This window comes from Oncorhynchus masou, chromosome 23, assembly GCF_036934945.1.
Source record: "Oncorhynchus masou masou isolate Uvic2021 chromosome 23, UVic_Omas_1.1, whole genome shotgun sequence".
NCBI classification, from domain to species: Eukaryota; Metazoa; Chordata; class Actinopteri; order Salmoniformes; family Salmonidae; genus Oncorhynchus; species Oncorhynchus masou.
In genome coordinates this window covers 26823413-26842811 of record NC_088234.1, presented here as the reverse complement: position 1 = coordinate 26842811, position 19399 = coordinate 26823413, and the positions used below count along the sequence as shown (strand labels likewise).

The window sequence follows — 19399 nt, the reverse complement described above, 5'->3', positions numbered from 1 at the left end:
TGTCAGATTAAACTTTGAACATCATTTTGTGGTTGAGAGAATAATCATTCCAAAATTGGAATTTAATATTCTAGAATGTGTGTTTTTTTTGCGTCATAATGAAGGCTTTGTTCCACAGGTGTGATCATTCTTTGAACGTGGCAAACTTTATGACATATATATTTGGGGTGTTCTTATTCTTTTTGTATGGATTTGTCATACTGAACTCAACCTGTTATGCCATTAGTACCATTGTAAATAATAATTTGTTCTTAACTGACTTGCCTAGTTAAATAATGGTTAAATAAAATAAAATAAAAATACACGGTTGGGCATATGGGCCCGAATCTAAAAAGGATATCCAATATTAACTTGCAATGTATCAAAGAGTCCACACAGGGGCAGCAATACCCTGTATTTTACAGTATCACCACACAATCAAAATCATACTACCTGCTTTGTGTCGAATTATTTAATCACGTTGATAGAGGGAGACAAAGAGAAAGAGAGAAAGAGAGAAAGACCCAGTGGCAGGTATTCCTAGTAGTGTTACTGGACCGATATAGAGGTCTGTAGCATGGGCAAAAACACATTTTCAGTATTTCCACTTTGGCAAAAAAGGTAGTTGTACACCTTTGGCAGCGATTACAGCCTTGAGTCTTCTTGGATATGACACGACAAGCTTGGCACACCTGAATTTGGGAGTTTCTCCTATTATTTTCTGCAGATCCTCCCACACTCTGTCACGTTGAATTGGGAGGTTCGCTGCACAGCTATTTTCAGGTCTCTCCAGAGATGTTTGATCATGTTCAAGTCCGGGCACTGGCTGGGCCACTCAAGGACATTCAGAGACTTGTCCCGATGCCTTTCCTGCGTTGTCTTGGCTGTGAGCTTAGGTTCATTGTCCTGTTGGAAGATGAACCTTCACCCCAGTCTGAGGTCCTGAGTGCCCTGGAGCAAGTTTTCATCAAGGACCTCTCTTTTACTTTGCTCCATTCATCTTTCCCTCGATCCTGACTAGTCTCTCAGTCCCTGCCACTGAAAAACATTCCCACAGCATGATGCTGCCACCATGCTTCACGGTAGGGATGGTGCCAGGTTTCCTCCTGACGTGACACTTGGTATTCAGGCAAAAGAGTTCAATCTCAGTTTCATCAGACCAGAGAATCTTGTTTCTCATAGTCTGAGAGTCCTTTAGGTGCCAATTGGCAAACTCCAAGCGCACTGTCATGTGCCTTTTACTGAGGAGTGGCTTTCGTCTGGTCACTCTACTATAAAGGCCTGATTGGTGGAGTGCTGCAGAGATGGTTGTCCTTATGGAAGGTTCTCCCATCTCCACAGAGGAACTCTGGAGTTCAATCAGAGTGACCATAGGGTTTTTGGTCACCTCCCTGACCAAGGCCCTTCTCCCCCGATTGCTCAGTTTGGCCAGGCCACCGCTCTAGGAAGTGTCTTGGTGGTTCCAAACTTCTTCCATTTAAGAATGATGGAGCCCACTGTGTTCTTGGGGACCTTCAATGCTGCAGAAATGTTTTGGTACCCTTCCCCTGATCTGTGCCTCGACAGAATCCTGTCTCGGAGCTCTACAAGCAATTCTTTAGACCTCATGGCTTTGATTTTGCTCTGACTTGCACGGTCAACTGTGGGACCTTATATTGACAGGTGTGTGCCTTTACAAATCATATCCAATCAATTGAATTTACCCCAGATGGACTCCAATCAAGTTGTAGAAACATCTCAAGGATGATCAATCGAAACAGGATGCACCTGAGCTCAATTTCAAGTCTCATAGCAAAGGGTCTGAATACTTATGTAAATAAGGTATTTCTGTTTTACATTTTTTATAGATTTGCTAAAATTTCTAAAAACCTGTTTTTGCTTGGTCTTTTATGGGGTATTGTGTGTGGATTGATGAGGAAGGTGTTTTATTTAAACAATTTTAGAATAAGGCTGTGATATTACAAAATGTGAAAAAAGTCAAGGGTTCTGAATACTTTCCAAATGCACTGTATATATCACAGTCACAAGGCATATGAACTAATAGATTATAGAGCAAACTCAATTATCACAACACATACTGTAGTTTGTAAAATGCAATTTTTTTCTGGCTTCTCCAGTGATTTTACCCACGCACCACTACTGGCGAGACCTATAAACTATAAAGCTGTGGCATGACTCAGATGCGGTCAGAGAAGTCACATAAGGACAATGAACTTTGATCACACTCAACATGCCATTGAAGATGCTTTCACTACTAGCAACACTGGGTAAACATTTATATAAAGTTGGATTACAAAACCTACCACATCCTGAACAAATACGTAAACTTGTCAGTTTCTCATGTCACATGAGACATAGCCTAAGCCAAACAGCAAAAACCAACGTGACAAAAACACAAAGCTACACATGTATTATGTGCTTCTAGACAACTGCAACTTGTCAAATATCCCTTATTGTCCATGCTATGTAGACATCACAAAGTGCATCAATAAAGTGACGACATTCATTGTTCTTGGTCCACAGGTTGTACTTTGCTTGACATCACATCAGGCCAGGCAAATAAAATTATATGATGCAACCTTCTGGATTGTAATACACTATGTGATTGGATAATAGTCCAGATCAAAACAGCAAAGTAATCACAAACGTCACTTAGTCATTGGAAGGGTAAAATCTAGCCTATTACAACTTAGAACTATTGATGTAGTGGAGGGTAAATTTAGCTTTTACCCACCTTTTTTAATTACTCTAGATCATTTTTCCCCTTTTTCATTACCATTTGCCCACCTATTTACCCACGGTGCTCAGGGTTTAACCTACTTTACCACTACTTCCATACTTATAAATATAAAAGGCTAAGGAAAGGGGGTTCAGTTATGTAGAAACGTCTATTTTAGTCCAATATCTCTTTAATCCAGACTTTTGAGCAAGGTCAAAAATGACGGCCAACTGGGGAATAGTTCATTGAGTAATACTGCATTCACAAATCACATGGCATGATGATTCATTGTCTAAGTATGAATTACACTGTATTACAGTCATTGTAATTATAGTGTAACACACAGAGTCAGGTCATACAGCCTAAATGGTTTTATAAAAGTATCCGTTCTTCTGACACCCCTCACTGTAAAGACTCTAGTACCGTAAAACCCAGGTTCAATAGCCCGTCAGTCTACGAAATCCAATGACTTTTTGGCTAGGGATGTATTCCCGAAATGGCCACAGCCTACTTTAAGGGTTATTAAAAGGGAATCTCTGAATGTATGTGGAATAGAATCCAAACAGCAGTACATTATGTAATCATATACATGTTATCCCAGTAATCCTACAAAAATAAATATAACATCTATGGGATATCCACTATAGAGGTTGTTAGTGTAAGAAGCTACCACATGACATCGTTTATCCTCAACTGATGCAGGACTGTGTCAGGCCATTCATTTATCTAGGAAATCCCCTGCCATTTCCCCCCTCGTTACCTTTGCCCTATAATTTTTTGAGGCGGTTACGTCAAGTTATTAGCAATATCTCGCGAGAAGCAGATACTATAAATGGGACGTTGTTAGTTCACAATCAAATCAAACTTGAAACGGAGTAAGTTATTACACTGCTGGGATCGTCATCATTCACCAAAATTAACCAACTAACGTGGTAGGTAACCTTGTTCAATTTTATTATTATCATACTTTTGTGTTTATTTGATTTCATGATCAACCAATTTGGTGGATATTTGTCTGAACGCGAGAGTTCCTCTTTCGAATTTGACAGCATACAGTAACGTTTGCTGCTACACTGTATCAATCAATATCACTTTCCCTGATGTTGTTTGGGTAGATAATTGAGTAGACATAATGATGTAGAAATATTAAATCGTATTTTTTCCTTGTGAGTTTATCAAAGCAATGTAGCAGAAAATAACTTTTTTTTGCGTTGTTGAAAGAAATTAAATGTCCATAACGTCTTAATGTCTTTCTCCTTTTGTTTAGGTTTGCAGACATGGAAGTCGTTGAAGTCGTCAATAACCAGGTATGTCTCTTTTGGGGAGTGAAACGGATCAAAGTAGTGTATGCCAGCTGATAATGAAACAGGACATAAATGCATATACAGAAAATGATAGGCTACAACTCCTCAGATAGTTGACATTCAATTGGCTTGGTTCTAGGTTTGTCTTTATTTTTCTTTGTGTGTTTACAGGGCCAATGTTATGATAAAGGATAGCAAGTTAAAGTTTTATACTACAGTAGCCAACTTTAGTCAGGAGCTGCTAGGCATTGATCCTTTGGACCCCAGGTGGGTTAGGTTGCTCATTTTAAATCTGAAGGAAAATCTATACATTCAGAAGCCTATAGCATACTTAGGGTTTCTACTTGTGTCATTGCTGACATTACTCTTGAGATATTGTAACACGCTGTGTTCTAACATCCATTTTCAACCCAATTTCTCACCAGAATGTGGTTGAGAGGGTGACCAGCCTCCCATTGGTGAGCTCCACCTATGACATGGTGTCCAGTGCCTACTGCACCACCAAGGATAACCACCCCTACCTCAAGTCTATGTGTGAGGTGGCCGAGCAGGGGGTTAGGAACCTCACCACTGCAGCGCTCACCGGTGCAGCACCCATCATCGGCAAGCTGGAGCCACAAAGTAAGAATCTGTAGCCATCTCCAAATCTACAGCCACCTGGTATATTTTCACTAATGTAGACCTACATATTGAGTTTAATCTATTTGATTAATTTCCTATGTGGTGGTCAAATCTGGAGAGCTGAAAATGGAAAAGCAAGCGCTTTGCCAGAATGGAATTTCTAGTATAAGGCTTTAAACATATGCTTATTACAAAACATACTGTGCTTTTCTAGGTCCGTTTGGTTTCGATTATAAACCAATAGGCAGGGCTTTTCGGTTTCGATAATATTTTTTAAACATAACAATTACTTTGGAGCTTTTTAATTGCAATTTCAAAGCAGGGTGCTGAGAAGCCTATATCGGTCCGATATACACGACTAGTGTACTCTTTTCAAAAACCAAAACTTTAAAAATATATTTTTAAATGTATTATTATATTTCTCAGCAACCCAATTTAGCTAGACTAGCTGCAGAACTGTCTAACAAAATAATTGTACTGTTTCTTCAAAGATAAGGCATACTATCACGAACTGTCTCTATCTCTTGCGGTCTATGCGGTGATTGTATCTAACGTAATTTATTAGGCTTAAAAGTGTATCCATCTATGCCTGAGCCGGATAAAAATGGCGCAATGGATTATGGTCATTGACGTTAATTACCACGTTTCTGCACTGAAATAGGTTGAATATTAGCTTAATGAAAACTACAACTCGCTTTAGCCCAGCGACCCACATAGTTATTGAGTTTATTTCTCTCGTGAATGATTAGAATTTTCTCTAGTGAAACGGCGCGTTGGGCTCACAAAACCCCCGAAGTAAATGGAATTCAAGTAATTGAACCAACATCGGTCAATTAGTTGTTTAATAACCGAAAATCCCGGAAATATTGGTTAATCGCTCAGCATTAGATCGTGGAAAGAAATAGTGAGTTACACTTCCTAATTGTGTAAGGACCAGAAAGTCCGTCCAGTCATCTATGAGCTGTTGCTCAATAACATAACCTTTTACCTAGTAATCACATCTTTGGTCTTGTCTTGAACCAGTAACACTTTTTTAGTATTCTTCTGTAGTGCTAAAATGTATGACTCTCCATTTCCAACCTTGAATGTGATACATTTTGCTTATAATGTTATGCCCTCTTTTTCTGCCACCAGTTTCCATGGCCAATGACTTGGCCTGCAAAGGTCTGGATAAGATTGAGAAGACCTTGCCAATCCTGCACCAGCCTTCTGAGCAGGTATATGACTCTCACTCCCCAGTTATTACTTGGTACCGAATGACACAACGCAACACCGTATTTCACAATGAATCAAGCGGATGCCAGTCAGGTTGGCCAACCATAGAGGGAGGAGCAATGACTCATAACCTGTGTGTGTCAAAATCAGTGACGTATCATCTATTTGGACCGGGCTCTCCCTCTGTCATAAGCAAGTGTCTAGTCAGTCAGTGGTCATCCAAAGGCCAGGACTCACTCATTTGAAAATTTAAGTTCAATCTCAATGTGACTTTCCTGGTTAAATGAAAAACAACCTTTTTCCTCCCTATCCCATTCTTCCGGTCTAGATTGTCGCCAACGCCAAGTATGCAGTGACCGGTGCCAAAGACGTGATGTCCAACACCGTCACAGGGGCCAAGGACAGTGTGTCCCACACCTTGACCAATGCAGTGGACCGGACCAGGGGTGTCGTGCAGGACGGCGTGGAGATGACTCGTGCTGCTGTCCAGGATGGTATGCAGATGACCCGGGCTGCGGTCAGCGGCAGCGTGAATACGGTGATGGAAAGCCGTGTGGCCCAGATGGTCAGCAGCGGAATGGACACGGCACTCACCACCTCCGAGAGCCTGGTGGACCAGTACCTGCCTTGCACTGAGGACGAGTTGGGTGAGTGAGAGCTAGGCTTATATAACCTAACAGTCTCTTACAATGGATTCTCAGTGATGACTGAATAATTGGACTGGGGCTAGCAACAACACTAAAGAGCATTAAGATCAGTCATTGATACTATTTAGCTATGCTGTTGATCTTCATCAACATTCCGGAGAAAAGGCAGCTAATCCGGTTCGGTTGAGATTCTCAGAAACTAAGATTATTCAGACATGGCCCATTTTTTTCTAATGACCAAAAGAGAACATTTCTGGTTGTTTTGGGCTAAATCATTTTGGTTTACAGTACAGTGACAAATAAAGAGGAATAATCCTGTACACAATGTTTCCTACAACACTTCCAAAACATGTTGTCAATAAACTCAAGGTTAGGAAGTCAACTACTCATTTACTCATAATACTATGTGTGATTAGATTCACTAAGCTTGCTCACTTAAACCCATACAATGTCAGCAAACGTTTACATTACATTTACAATGATTACAATAACTTGATATTTTTTTTACACAAAACACTCAAAGTAATGCTTAAAGGGACAATCAGCAGTTGCTACTGTCACGGCTGTCGTCGGAAGGATGAGACCAATGCGCAGCGTTCTTTGAGTTCCACATAATTTATTAAAGAAGTGAAACTTTTAGAAAAGACAAAACAATAATGACTACAACCAGCTTCATTGTGCAAAGAACAAGTTCCCACACAGAAGGAGGGAAAGGGCTGCCTAAGTATGATCTCCAATCAGAGACAACGATATACAGCTGCCTCTGATTGGGAACCACACTCGGCCAGAAACAATAAAGAACATAGAATTAAAGAAACTAGAATGCCCACCCTAGTCACACCCTGGCCTACCCAAAATAGAGAATAAAAGCCTCTCTATGGCCAGGGTGTGACAGCTACATCCATTTTCTGACTTATAAATGAACGATATGCAACCATTTATTCTTGATGAATATCATTTTTAAATGCCTCATGAGCTTAGTTCAACTGTCGTACCCCATCAGAACCCAAAGTATAAGCTTCTACTAATCCAATGTTTGTAAACAACATGTAAACAATCACTGTATAGCCCGAAAATATGGTTAAAACTATAATTCTGATACCATGGATGGCCAGTCCTTGCATCCATAGCTGTCTTTGAATATGAGAGTGGTTACATTTCTCTAGTCCTAATTCCCCTTTATTGTTTCAACTCCTGATTGCCGCTTTAGTTTCATGTTCCTCTTTTCACCTTGACAGAAATCGAGGCTAAAATGGTCGAAGGATTCGACGTGGCGAAGGATGCACCTAGCTACTATGTCCGTCTGGGCTCTCTGTCTACCAAGCTGCGTAAGAGGGCGTACCACAAGGCTCTGGCCCAGGTCAAAGACGCCAAGCAGCGCAGCCAGGAGTCCATCTCACAACTCAACCACACTGTAGACCTGGTGAGTGTTGACATCAAATGATAGAAGTGGAAATGGAAAACTTTCTTCTCCATAGAATGTGTAAATTCTGCAGAAGGAGTAAATGGAAATTATTGTAACTGTCTTTCATGAGATGTAATAAGATCTGATGAGGTTCCCTTGCACTGGATTCATTTAAATTATGTGGGAATGAGATGTTCGTTGTGAAGTCTATCATTTCGTTTTCAACCCTTTTAGATTGAATACGCCAGAAAGAATATTGACGGAGCTAACCAGAAGGTGAAAGGGAAACTGAGCTCCCTGATTGAGTGGAAGTCTAATGAGGAAGCCGATGGCAATGAGGCTGAGGTAATGACCATACTTAAGAGCACTCATCATATAATACCATTTTAGCCACATCATATTGTACATGGACCATCTCTTGCAGTTTTGCGTCCAAATGGCATATTTAAGTTATTTTATTTGACTACTTCTTGAGGAAAAAGCTACTTCATTTTATGTGAAGATACAGGCGAATTAAATGGTCTTCATCATTTATCCCCCAGAATATAGAGTCAAGGACCCTGGCCATAGCACGCTCCCTCACCCAGCAGCTGCAGACAACGTGCCAGGTGCTGGTGTCTGGCCTGCAGGGCCTTCCCCAGAACATCCAGAAGGAGGCGCTCTTCCTCAGCCACTCCGCCTCCCAGGTCTACTCCAGCTTCAGCAAAGCGGCGGCGTTTGGGGACCTGTCGGATGGCGTGCTGGCCAGCAGCAAGGCCCAGCTGGGCAAGATGAAGGAGTCGCTGGATGACGTCATGGACTACCTGGTTAACAACACATCCCTCAACTGGCTGGTAGGTCCCTTTTACCCCCGGCTGGCACCACCCCCCACCGCCACGTCCTCCCAGTCTCAGAAGACACCAGCCCCCGCAGTGGAGATGAAATCAATGGAATAACTAGCTGCCTGTTTAACGACTTTCTATCCCATATTATTCCTCCATCAAATATTATTAAGTCACACTAATGAGCTTGCATTTATTCAGCATGTTGATGAATAAATGTTGACCAACTGTTTGTAAATGTTGCTCAGTGTGTGCTCAATAATCTAGCTTAATTTCCATATGCCTTTTCTTATGCAGGACATTGCTTTTGATGCTACTGTTGTTTTTGACATCACATTATATCCTGTTGTAACCATAACCTGCCATATAGTAGATACGTAGATGTTAATACCTTGCCTTGCATGCTGCCATCTTAGTACAATTCTAATAAATAAGTTAATATGTCATTTGTGTGTTGTCTTGCTGCCTTGAAAATGACCAACCAGTGTGAAAGCATTTGGGAATGGAATTGGATGTTTTATACATTGTCGAAACCCATCTTCGGGCTTCAGTGAATTCAGTGTCTGTAATATATTGAGATAGCTTGGATATGAGGTTTGTCTGTGAGTGGTTCAACTAACTAAACTGTAGTTGTATGGTTTTCCAGGACTAGGTTTGGCAATGATGTAACCCTCCCACTGTATTAATACCTAGTAGTCCAAAGGTCATACAGTAAGGCAGGTTCTTGTGCTTAGTTGCGTTTTCCATTTACAGGTACCAGACTCTACCTTGTCCGACCTCTCGTCAGTTGAGGATGATGAAATGTCAGATGAGACCAGCACCAACAAACCTCTATCAGCTCCCATTGCTCACCAATAACCTTCATTGTCAGCTAAATAGCACGTATGGTTAGTTATTGAAAATAGTATTTATTTTCAAAATACTTTCAAATACCATTGGTAGACATTGATTCATTTGGCCAGTGTATTTTAAATTTTAAATAAAATAAGTAAATACTCATGTACTTCAACTGTCTGTTCTGTTGTGGATGAAACATTGTTGCATTCGCTAAGTGACCGCATCTCCTACTTACATATCCAGTTTTGAATCGGACTCATTATAAAATTCATAATGCGGTCATTTAAGATGTAATAAAATTGGTGTTTGTGTATTAATTTACTTCTACTCAATGCCTTTTATGAACATGTTTGATTGGGTTTTAATTTTTTGTAGATTTTGCACTTGAAAACATTCAAAAAGTTAAACTAGAAGGCAGTCACTTTCCTCGGGTATTTTCATGAAAGGCATGTGAGCATTTAAATAAACATTGCAGCTATACAGTAACTATGGTTTCCTTTACAGAATATAATGTAAAGGTAATGGGATATAGACTGAGGCCTCCAGAATAAGAATGCCATTTCTCATAGTTGCAGGGGAATTAGGAGTAAATGTAACCAGTGTGTGGTTGTATGTTCTAATTAGCAGTTCTTTAATAAGTAAATAGAGACAGTGTTCTGCCCCATTGCTGCTCATAATGTCTTCTTTATTAACAAGAGGAATAGTCATATACACAAAATCTATATAAAAACTTTGCCAGGAATCCTCAACAATTATGACAGTCTTCATAATGTGTCATGCAGGGATCATCAATTAGATTCAGCCGCGGGCCAATTTCTTTCTGGAGCAGATGGTCGTGGGCCGGAACATAATAAAAAAATGGTTTTATACTGCAAAATGACTGCAAGACGCCTAAACAGATATTTGACTAAAACAAAAATGTCAATCCTTGATTACATTTGGGAACATTGTCCTGTGAAGGGTGCCTTCTTTTGGATGGCACGTTAAAATGGGTGTCCTGACTCTCCATGGTCTTTCAAAATCCCATGGTGCTTATTATAAGAGTATGGATGTTCACCACAGTGTCATGGCTAAATTCCCAACCTGGCCACATTCCATCATGGCCACTGAATCATCCCCCTCATTCCTAAATGGAATATATCACTACTCACCTCTCCACCTGATAGCTGATGTGTGGGGTAGAGTTTTGGCATAAAAATGGTCACTGTGCATCACTGTGGTGGGTGATGCACATTGATAGTGGATGAGGTGAGTTTCCCCCTACTATGTAAAGTTACTTTGAGTACTTCAGTTAGCAGAAAAGTGCTATATAAATCCAATCAATTATTATTATTTCTATACAATCAAATGTATTACTGTATTATTTTTTATTTATTTTTATTTCACCTTTATTTAACCAGGTAGGCTAGTTGAGAACAAGTTCTCATTTGCAACTGCGACCTGGCCAAGATAAAGCATAGCAGTGTGAACAGACAGAGTTACACATGGAGTAAACAATTAACAAGTCAATAACACAGTAGAAAAAAAGAGAGTCTATATACATTGTGTGCAAAAGGCATGAGGAGGTAGACGAATAATAACAATTTTGCAGATTAACCCTGGAGTGATATATTATCAGATGGTCATGTACAGGTAGAGATATTGGTGTGCAAAAGAGCAGAAAAGTAAATAAATATAAACAGTATGGGGATGAGGCATTATGCGTGGCAGTACTTGGGAATATATTTCAGAAATGAAAACCAATAGATGATTTTCTGGTGTTTTTACAGTCTTATGTCCAACAATGAAAATCTAAATTCGGTCTGCGGGTTGCCAGTTGGGGAACCCTGCTGTACAGAGCACAACGTCCCTCACTTAGACTTTTTCTCGATGAACTCACTGGTGTATTTTCAGGTTGCCGCTTTCAGTGAATCTCTTCCCACACCTTATACACTGATAAGGTTTCTCCCCTGTATGAGTTCTCATGTGTTTTTGAACGCAGCTGCTGGATGCAAAATGTTTGTCACACAGTGTGCAGGGGTACGGCCGCTCGCCTGTGTGACTCCGCAGATGCACTGTGAGACTTTCAGGTTGTTTGAACCTCCTCCCACAAAGTTGACAGCTGTTGGGTTGCTCACCTGTGTGTGTTCTCATGTGTACCCTCAACTGACCTGAGGTGCTTAAGGTCATTCCACAAACGCTACATAAGAACCGTTTCTCCCCTCTGTGCATCCGGAGGTGTTGCGTCAGGCCATTGGACTGTATAAATCCCTTCCCACAGATAGAACAGACATAAGGTCGCTCCCCGGGGTGAGTGCGTTCATGTGACTTTAAGATTTCTGTTTTCCTAAAGCCCCTGCCACAATGTGAGCAAACGTATGTCCTTTCTTCAATCCGATTTGCCTGGTGAACTTTCTGGTGCTGTTTTAGACATCCCTTCGTTTTGTATCTCTTCTCACACTGGTCACAATGGAACGGCCTGGCTTCAGAGTGAACGCTTTCATGTCGTCTCAGGTCACAGTGGTTTCTGAAACCTTTCCCACACTGGGAGCAGGTGTACCTGTTGATTTGACGAGACAAGTTATGATAAGGTGGTTTAGTCAAGGATCTTACCATAGTCACAAACTATAGAACAACCGAGCATCACTATCTTCACCACCGTAGTCCTGTACAGAACTCAAACTCATTTTGTTCGGGGGCCACATTCTGTCTTCACTGAGGTCCAGAGGCCACACTGCAAATGTAGTATATTGCCTTGTCTAATTACACAAACTGTATAAATATGTTTTTAAAAACAATTGATGCTCCCTGACTAACAGCCTAGCTTTCATTTCAGTGACTTTTAGTGGGGAGGATACAGTGAATATGATGGTGTGATTATCTAATATACAGTGTTGAAAAGATACCACCTAGAGAAAAGTAACTAATGACATCAATATTACGAGAAAAATCCAATTACGCTGTCATTAAATGACTCAGTATTACAAAACAGCCAATTATCTTGCAACTATGAGAAAGATGTTATTACGATATAAGTTAATAACTTGTTATTATGAAATAACAATTCTCGTTATAAATGGGAAACAATGTTGTTACAATATAATGTGTGTTCTTAGAACATGGATACACTGTGGTTACTGCAATTCCTGTCCAACGAGGAGCTGTGGAATTTTGTATTTCTTTCTTTCTTTCCTTCCTTCTTGCCACACTTGGTGAATTATGGTGGGCCGTACTGATATTACACACTGAAACCCTGAAACTTTCAGGTTGTCGCTCTCCTATCGCACATTCTACACTGCTAAGATTTCTCTCCTGTATGAATTCGCATGTGTCTGCTAAGGTCGCTGTGGGATGTGAAGCATTTGCCGCACTGTGTGCAGGAGAACGGCCGCTCACCAGTGTGGATCCGCCGATGTATTGTGAGACCGTAACATCTTCTAAACCTCTTCCCACAATGCACACAGCTTTTGGGGCGTTCATCCGTGTGTGTTCGTGAGTGTACCAACAAGGCACCTGAAGTAGTAAAATTCTTTCCACAAACGGTACATAAGAACAATTTCTCCCCTCTATGCCACCGAAGGTGACCTATCAGTATTTGATGTTGAATAAATCCCTTCCCACATATAGAACAGACAAAAGGTCGCTCCCCGGTGTGGGTGCGTACATGTGATTGTAAAGTTCCTGCAGACCTAAAACCTCTGCCACAATGTGAGCAAACATTTGGCCTTTCTCCAGTGTGAACTCGATGGTGTTGTTTTAGAGCCACCTTTGTTTTGCATCTCTTCTCACACTGGTCACAATGGAAGGGCTTCACCTCAGAGTGAACGGTTTTGTGTCGTCTCAGTTCATATGAACACTTCTGACCCTTCCCACACTGGGAGCAGATGTACCTGTTCTTCCTGGTCTTCTTGGCCGAGGAGCTTTCTGTCTCACTGACAGGCAGGACGTTGTTCTCAGCTCCAGCTTCTCCAGAGTCCAGGATCCCACGGTCCTCCTTTGGATGGTTCTTCTTGATGTGCTCCTGAAGGGTGAGCCATCTCCTGTTGGAGAACTGGCACTGTGAGCAGGAAAAGCCCTGGGACTGGGGGGGCTTGGCTTTAGCTTGTCCTGCAGGTAGAAAACACAGGAGGGTGAAATAAGGGCTGGTGAGTTCAAATTTCCATTGCAGATTGTTGTCAGTAGTCGATGAGGCAATAATATAAAGATTTGTATTTTATCCATGCCGAAATCTGTTGTGCAATTATAGAATCTGATCTAAATTTATCTAAACTAGTGGAGTTATGGAGTGGAGTAAAACATTCCTGAAAAATTAAGTGTTACTTTAAAATACATTTTTACAAAGTTACTTTAAAATAAGTTTGACTAACAACTCGTGTTGCACGGTATACCAAAACATTTGTAAATTTTTTCCGATACTAGAACATGAAAATATTGTTTGGTATTAGAATGTTACTTTCGGTACTTCTGTCAAACGTGTCACACGAATCAAGTCTATCAGCGCAAGAGCCTCCCGAGTGGCGCAGCGGTCAAAGGAACTGCATCGCAGTGCTAGAGGCATCACACAATTTTCCCGGCGTGGTCGGGGTTAGGGGAGGGTTTGGCCGGCCGGGATGTCCTTGTCCCATCAAGCTCTAGCGACTACATGTGGCGGGCCGGGCACATGCACACTGACTCGTGTCGCCAGTTGCAGTGTTTCCTCCGACACATTGGTGCCGCGAGCAGTGTGTCAAGAAGCTGTGCGGCTTGGCAACGTCTTGTTTCGGAGGATGCATGGCTCTCGACCGTCGCCTCTCCCGAGTCCGTATGGGAGGTGCAGCGATGGGACAAGACTAACTACCAATTGGGTAGAAAAGGGGTAAAAATTTAAAAATTAAATAATAATATAAATACAAAAAAGTATATCAGCACAGACGATGTCCCCCTTATCATGCTGTACAGAAGTTAACACCTGAATAATGCGACGCGACATGCAGAAATGTAGAAACTGTTAATTATGGTTCTCAAAACAATGTCCATACAGGCTAAAACACTTTAAAATGCAAGACGATACTGGTAGCTTCCAGCTTTGTAGGCTAACTTTCCTTGCTAGTTTGCAGCTGAAGCCAACATCAATTCACTACCCTTTGTGATAATATGCAAAATGTTGCTGATTTAAAAGCTAAATGCCACCAAAAAACGTTATTAATTTACTTATTCGGTCTCTCTATCACATCTCTCCCAAATATTATCTATTGCCTCCGCCTCGTGAATGCGTCATTACTGGCTAAAGAGACAGAGCGTACTTTTATAAAATAAGCTACTTCTATGCAAATGTTGTTGATCAGTACAATAAAATAAGTCCCAAATGGAAGGGAAACAGATTGTTTGTCAAATGGAGCCCCATGAAATCAGTCAAAACAAGCTCAATAACTCAATGCATGCACACACTCCTATTGAATATACATTCACCAGTATTGTGAAAAGGCCTAGGCTAAATCTTCATTTACTCAGTTTATCAAATCGAGATTTATTATTCAAATAAATGACTGCCATTATGTTGTTATGTACTGTAGTTAGAAATTGAGTCTTTGAAAAATGTTACCGTAAAAAGATTCTAATGTAATGATATTGAACTCAAAAGATGCCCAACGATTGAACAAAGCAGTACCTGAGTTTATCTAGATAAAGTACAATTCTGTGACTGGCTAATATATGCCTTATTTTTTTGCCCATGGTATCATTTTGGTATTGAGTATCATGACAATAAACCTGGTATCAAAGTCAAAATGCTGGTATCTTGACAACACTACTAACAACCAGGCTCTGCTACTCAAACTTCAACTCAGTTCACCAGTGTATGCAATGTATTCTGCCCTGAATTTCCTTACCATTGATGCCTACTAATGATGGCTGTTTCTGCTGCCCAGAGTTCCCAGAGGATTCCCCAGTCTCTTCCAGTCTTTCAGCGCACTCATCACTTCCCTCATTGGCGTATTCGTCCTCCCCACTGACTTCTTGCTGTCCCTCCTCTCCACTCTCCTGTTCTTTCAGTCCTTGAGCATTGTAATTCTCTCCCTTTCTCCTCACATCACTCTTGTTCGTCACCGTGCCTTTTTCTCTGCCTCTTTTGGTCTGTTAAGACTTCAGCGAGGGAGCAAGGCAGGACAACGTGGACAGGATGGTATCAGAGTCATAGAAGAAAAGGTCTTGAAAAGAGAGAGAATACAAATAATTCCAAATTCTCTTTCAGGAGAATCCCCTACAGGTATTTCACCCAGAGGTTAACAAGTTCAAATAGATCACCTGAGGGATCCTAACCTTTTTTTAGGTGCCCCAGATTTCTATGATGCTGCAGAAGTGTTTTCAGATGCTCAGGATCAGATAAAGACTGCTGACACTCTTCCAGGTCAATAGGGGTCAGGTTGAGAATGGATGCTGTCCGAGAGGGAGAGAAGAATAAGTATGTCTGCAGAACAGAGAAAAGTGCTGTCCAGTCCCACATGACCCCTAGCCCCTACCCAGTTGACACTTATCAATGTTTATTCATTCATGGAAGGGTGTCAAGTATACAAATGAACATCAACATGTTTTAGATGATATAATAGGATGGAGATGGAGTCAGTACCTGTGTAAAGCTGGCACTGGCATCATCTCCTCCAGTCTGTCAAGGAACTGCCACACCAGTATCTGTAGCGCTGTGTCATACCTCGTGCTCTACTGTACAGGGAACACCTCCTTTAACACAGAGGTAGAAAGGGAGAGTCATGTGGTTTTAGCCAAGGCACATGTAGTAATTTAAACGTATTCAATATTCGCCTTGAGGTCATTCCAGTCGAGGGATGGGCAGCTTTAATGGGGGTGGGGGAAACTAAAAATCTGAACTCATCAGGGGCTGCAGTTGCTTGCGATTCTGCGTACCCACATGTGCATACCCCCACAACCAAATTTGAGCAAAACATTTTAGCAGCCACCCTCTGACAGCAGGGAGACATTTTTTTGTTTATTTTAGATTTAATTTTGTGCAATTTTACACATTTTATAACTAATTTCCTGCAATTCAACGCAATTTGTCATAGGATGGAGAGAAATGTTTGCAGTTTTTAATAAGATATCTGGGTGAGATTGACTAACACAATCAATGGGTGCCCCTCAACTGACCATTATTACCAAGTTTAGGTAGCTGTCCACTAAAAAATTGTTAACTGACATGGGCTAATTGAGTGTCTATCAGTGAATGACGTAAGAGAAAATCTGTTAATGAATAACCCAATTTCGAAATTGCACCTTGTGTATTCTACTATTTTAACTCTGAACAGTAAGTTCAGACCCGGACTGAGTTGACAAAAAAAATTACAATTGAGTTGCCCATCCCTGTTCTAGTCCTTAGAAGGTGGGATTTGTAACATCTAGATGTGAAATATTATCTCACCTGAAAAAATGTTGCCTCTTTGTTGAGTCTTCTAGCAGAGTTTGGACCAGATCCATAAAGTTATCCTTTGAGGCCTCCACATATCTGTCTTTGCTCTGAATATGTCAATCACACACAAAACAACTGTAACCATCTACATTGATTAATAGGTAAAGCAGACTTGCCATTAATAGGCTGGTATTTCAGGTTACTTACCCCTTTACGTGTTGTGCATGAATGGATTCTGTCCAGGTGGGGCTGGATGGTTTTGTAGCCAGCTGGGTTAGACTCCACACCACGACACAATTCAACAACCAGCTGAAACAGGAGGCATATACTGTTATAGCTATGAACAAATTATTATTGACCAAAAATATAAAACGCAACATGTAAAGTATAGGTCCCATGTTTCATGAGCAGAAATAAAAGATACCAGAAATGTTCCACACGCACAAAAAACATTTCTCTCAAATTTGTTTATCTCCTGTTAGTGAGCATTTCTCCCTTGCCAAGATAATCCATCCACCTGACAGGTGTGGCATATCAAGAAGCTGATTAAACAGCATGATCATTACACAGGTGCATCTTGTGCTGGGACAATAAAAGGCCACACTAAAATGTGCTGTTTTGTCACACAACACAATGCCACAGATGTCTCAAGTTGAGCAAGTGTGCAATTTGCATGCTGATTGCAGGAATGTCCACCAGAGCTGTTGCCAGAGAATTGAATGTTCATCCTTCTACCATAAGCCGCCTCTGTCATTTTAGAGAATTTGGCAGTACGTCTGTCCGGCCTCACAACCGCAGACCACGTGTAACCAGGCCAGCCCAGGACCTCCATATCCATCTTCTTCACCTGCGGGATCATCGACTAGAGTATAGGAACACTGTGGACAATTTTCAGCAAGTTGCAACCATGAAATACAGTTGTAAACACTTTTCCATAAACAAGGTCGAAATCATGTTTGATGCACTAAGTAAGTAAATTATTGGCAGGACTGTTTAAACTAGACCAGCTACCAGGAAAGCTTATGAAACGCTGGGTTTGCAGAACCAATAATTTCTGCACAAACTTTCAGAAACCATCTCAGGGAAGCTCATATGCGTCTTCGTCATCCTCAACAGGGTCTTGACCTGACTGCAGTTTGGCATCATAACCGACTTCAGTGGACAAATGCTCACCTTCGATGGCCACTGGCATGCTGGAGAAGTGTGCTCTTCATGGAATGTACAGATAGCATGCCGAGATCCCGAGGCCCATTGTTGTGTCATTCATCCACCGCCATCACCTCATGTTTCAGCATGACAATGCACAGCCCCATGTCAGAAGGATCGGTACACAATTCCTGGAAGCTGAAAAAGCCAGACATGTCACCAACTGAGCATGTTTGGGATGCTCTGGATCGACGTGTACGACAGCGTGTTCCAGTTCCTGCCAATATCCAGCAACTTCACACAGTCATTGAAGAGGGGTGGGACAACATTCCAGACTTGATCAGGATGTTGATAGTACTCTATGCGAAGGAGGTGTGGCACTGCATGGTGGTCACACTAGATACTGACTGGTGTTATGATCTACGCCCTACCTTTTTTTAAGGTATCTGTGACCAACAGATGCATATCTGTATTCCCAGTCATGTGAAATCGATAGATTAGGGTCTAATGAATGTATTTCAATTTACTGATTTCCTTCTATGAACTGTAACTCAGCAAAATCTTTGAAATTGTTGCATGTTTCATTTACATTTTTTGTTCAATGTATATACTGAGGAAACACAAACTGAAGAGTCAAATATGTAACTGACAACTGTGAAATCCAGGGGCAAACAAAGGTCTGAATATCACCCAATGGCCCACATTATACTTTAGTGGTAGACGTTTCTCAAATTATTCCCCCAACCCTACATCATTCCCAAACACTCAACACTTCCACCTGTCTCACCCACGCTCTCAGTCCCAGGATGAGTTGGACCCTCTGCTTGAGTGTCAGGAGCTCCGGAACCATCTCTGGCACCAGAGTCACAAACTCTTCCAGCTTCCCATACTGCATCACGTTACGCTGCTGAGCCACTTGCCACATGGATGCAGACATCAGACATAGTGGTGGCACCAGGAGACGCAGGGAGGATAGAGGGAGATGAGGACCTGTCACCAGAGGAGGAAGTTAAACAGTTGAGTGTACTGACATGAACTGTCTCCGTGTGGCATTTGAGTCTTTGTAAACAATTAGGCTATATGTTTGAAAGTACACTGTTGAATGTCAGCTCATGGTCAGCGTTTAGACAGGCAGCCCAATTCTGATCTTTTGACCAATCACATCAGAACTTTTTCAGAGCTGATCTGATTGGTCAAAAGACAAATGAGTGAAAAAAATATCAGAATTGGGCTGCCTGTCTAAACACTGCCATGGACTGCCAGTACTTGCAACCATTAGCTAGCTACAGTATTTGCATTTCCCCAGCCTTTAGTTTACCAAAGAAGTAGC

General features: G+C 41.3%; 1 protein-coding gene across 2 annotated transcripts; it reads left to right on the top strand.

Moving 5' to 3' along the window:
* The first annotated feature begins 3536 nt into the window (after window positions 1-3536).
* LOC135510658 (perilipin-2-like) lies at window positions 3537-9714 on the top strand. 2 transcript variants are annotated; one of them, XM_064931750.1, is made up of 9 exons: window positions 3537-3630; window positions 3966-4005; window positions 4428-4623; window positions 5758-5840; window positions 6167-6485; window positions 7724-7908; window positions 8125-8235; window positions 8433-8723; window positions 9465-9714. In XM_064931750.1, the coding sequence occupies exons 2-9, from the start codon at window positions 3976-3978 to the stop codon at window positions 9567-9569; spliced, it is 1320 nt and encodes a 439-aa protein (XP_064787822.1). In that variant the 5' UTR covers window positions 3537-3630; window positions 3966-3975; the 3' UTR covers window positions 9570-9714. The 2 variants fall into 2 exon arrangements, with proteins under 2 accessions (XP_064787822.1, XP_064787823.1); XM_064931751.1 differs by lacking the exon at window positions 9465-9714 and having other exon boundaries at window positions 8433-9157.
* The last annotated feature ends 9685 nt before the right edge of the window (window positions 9715-19399 follow it).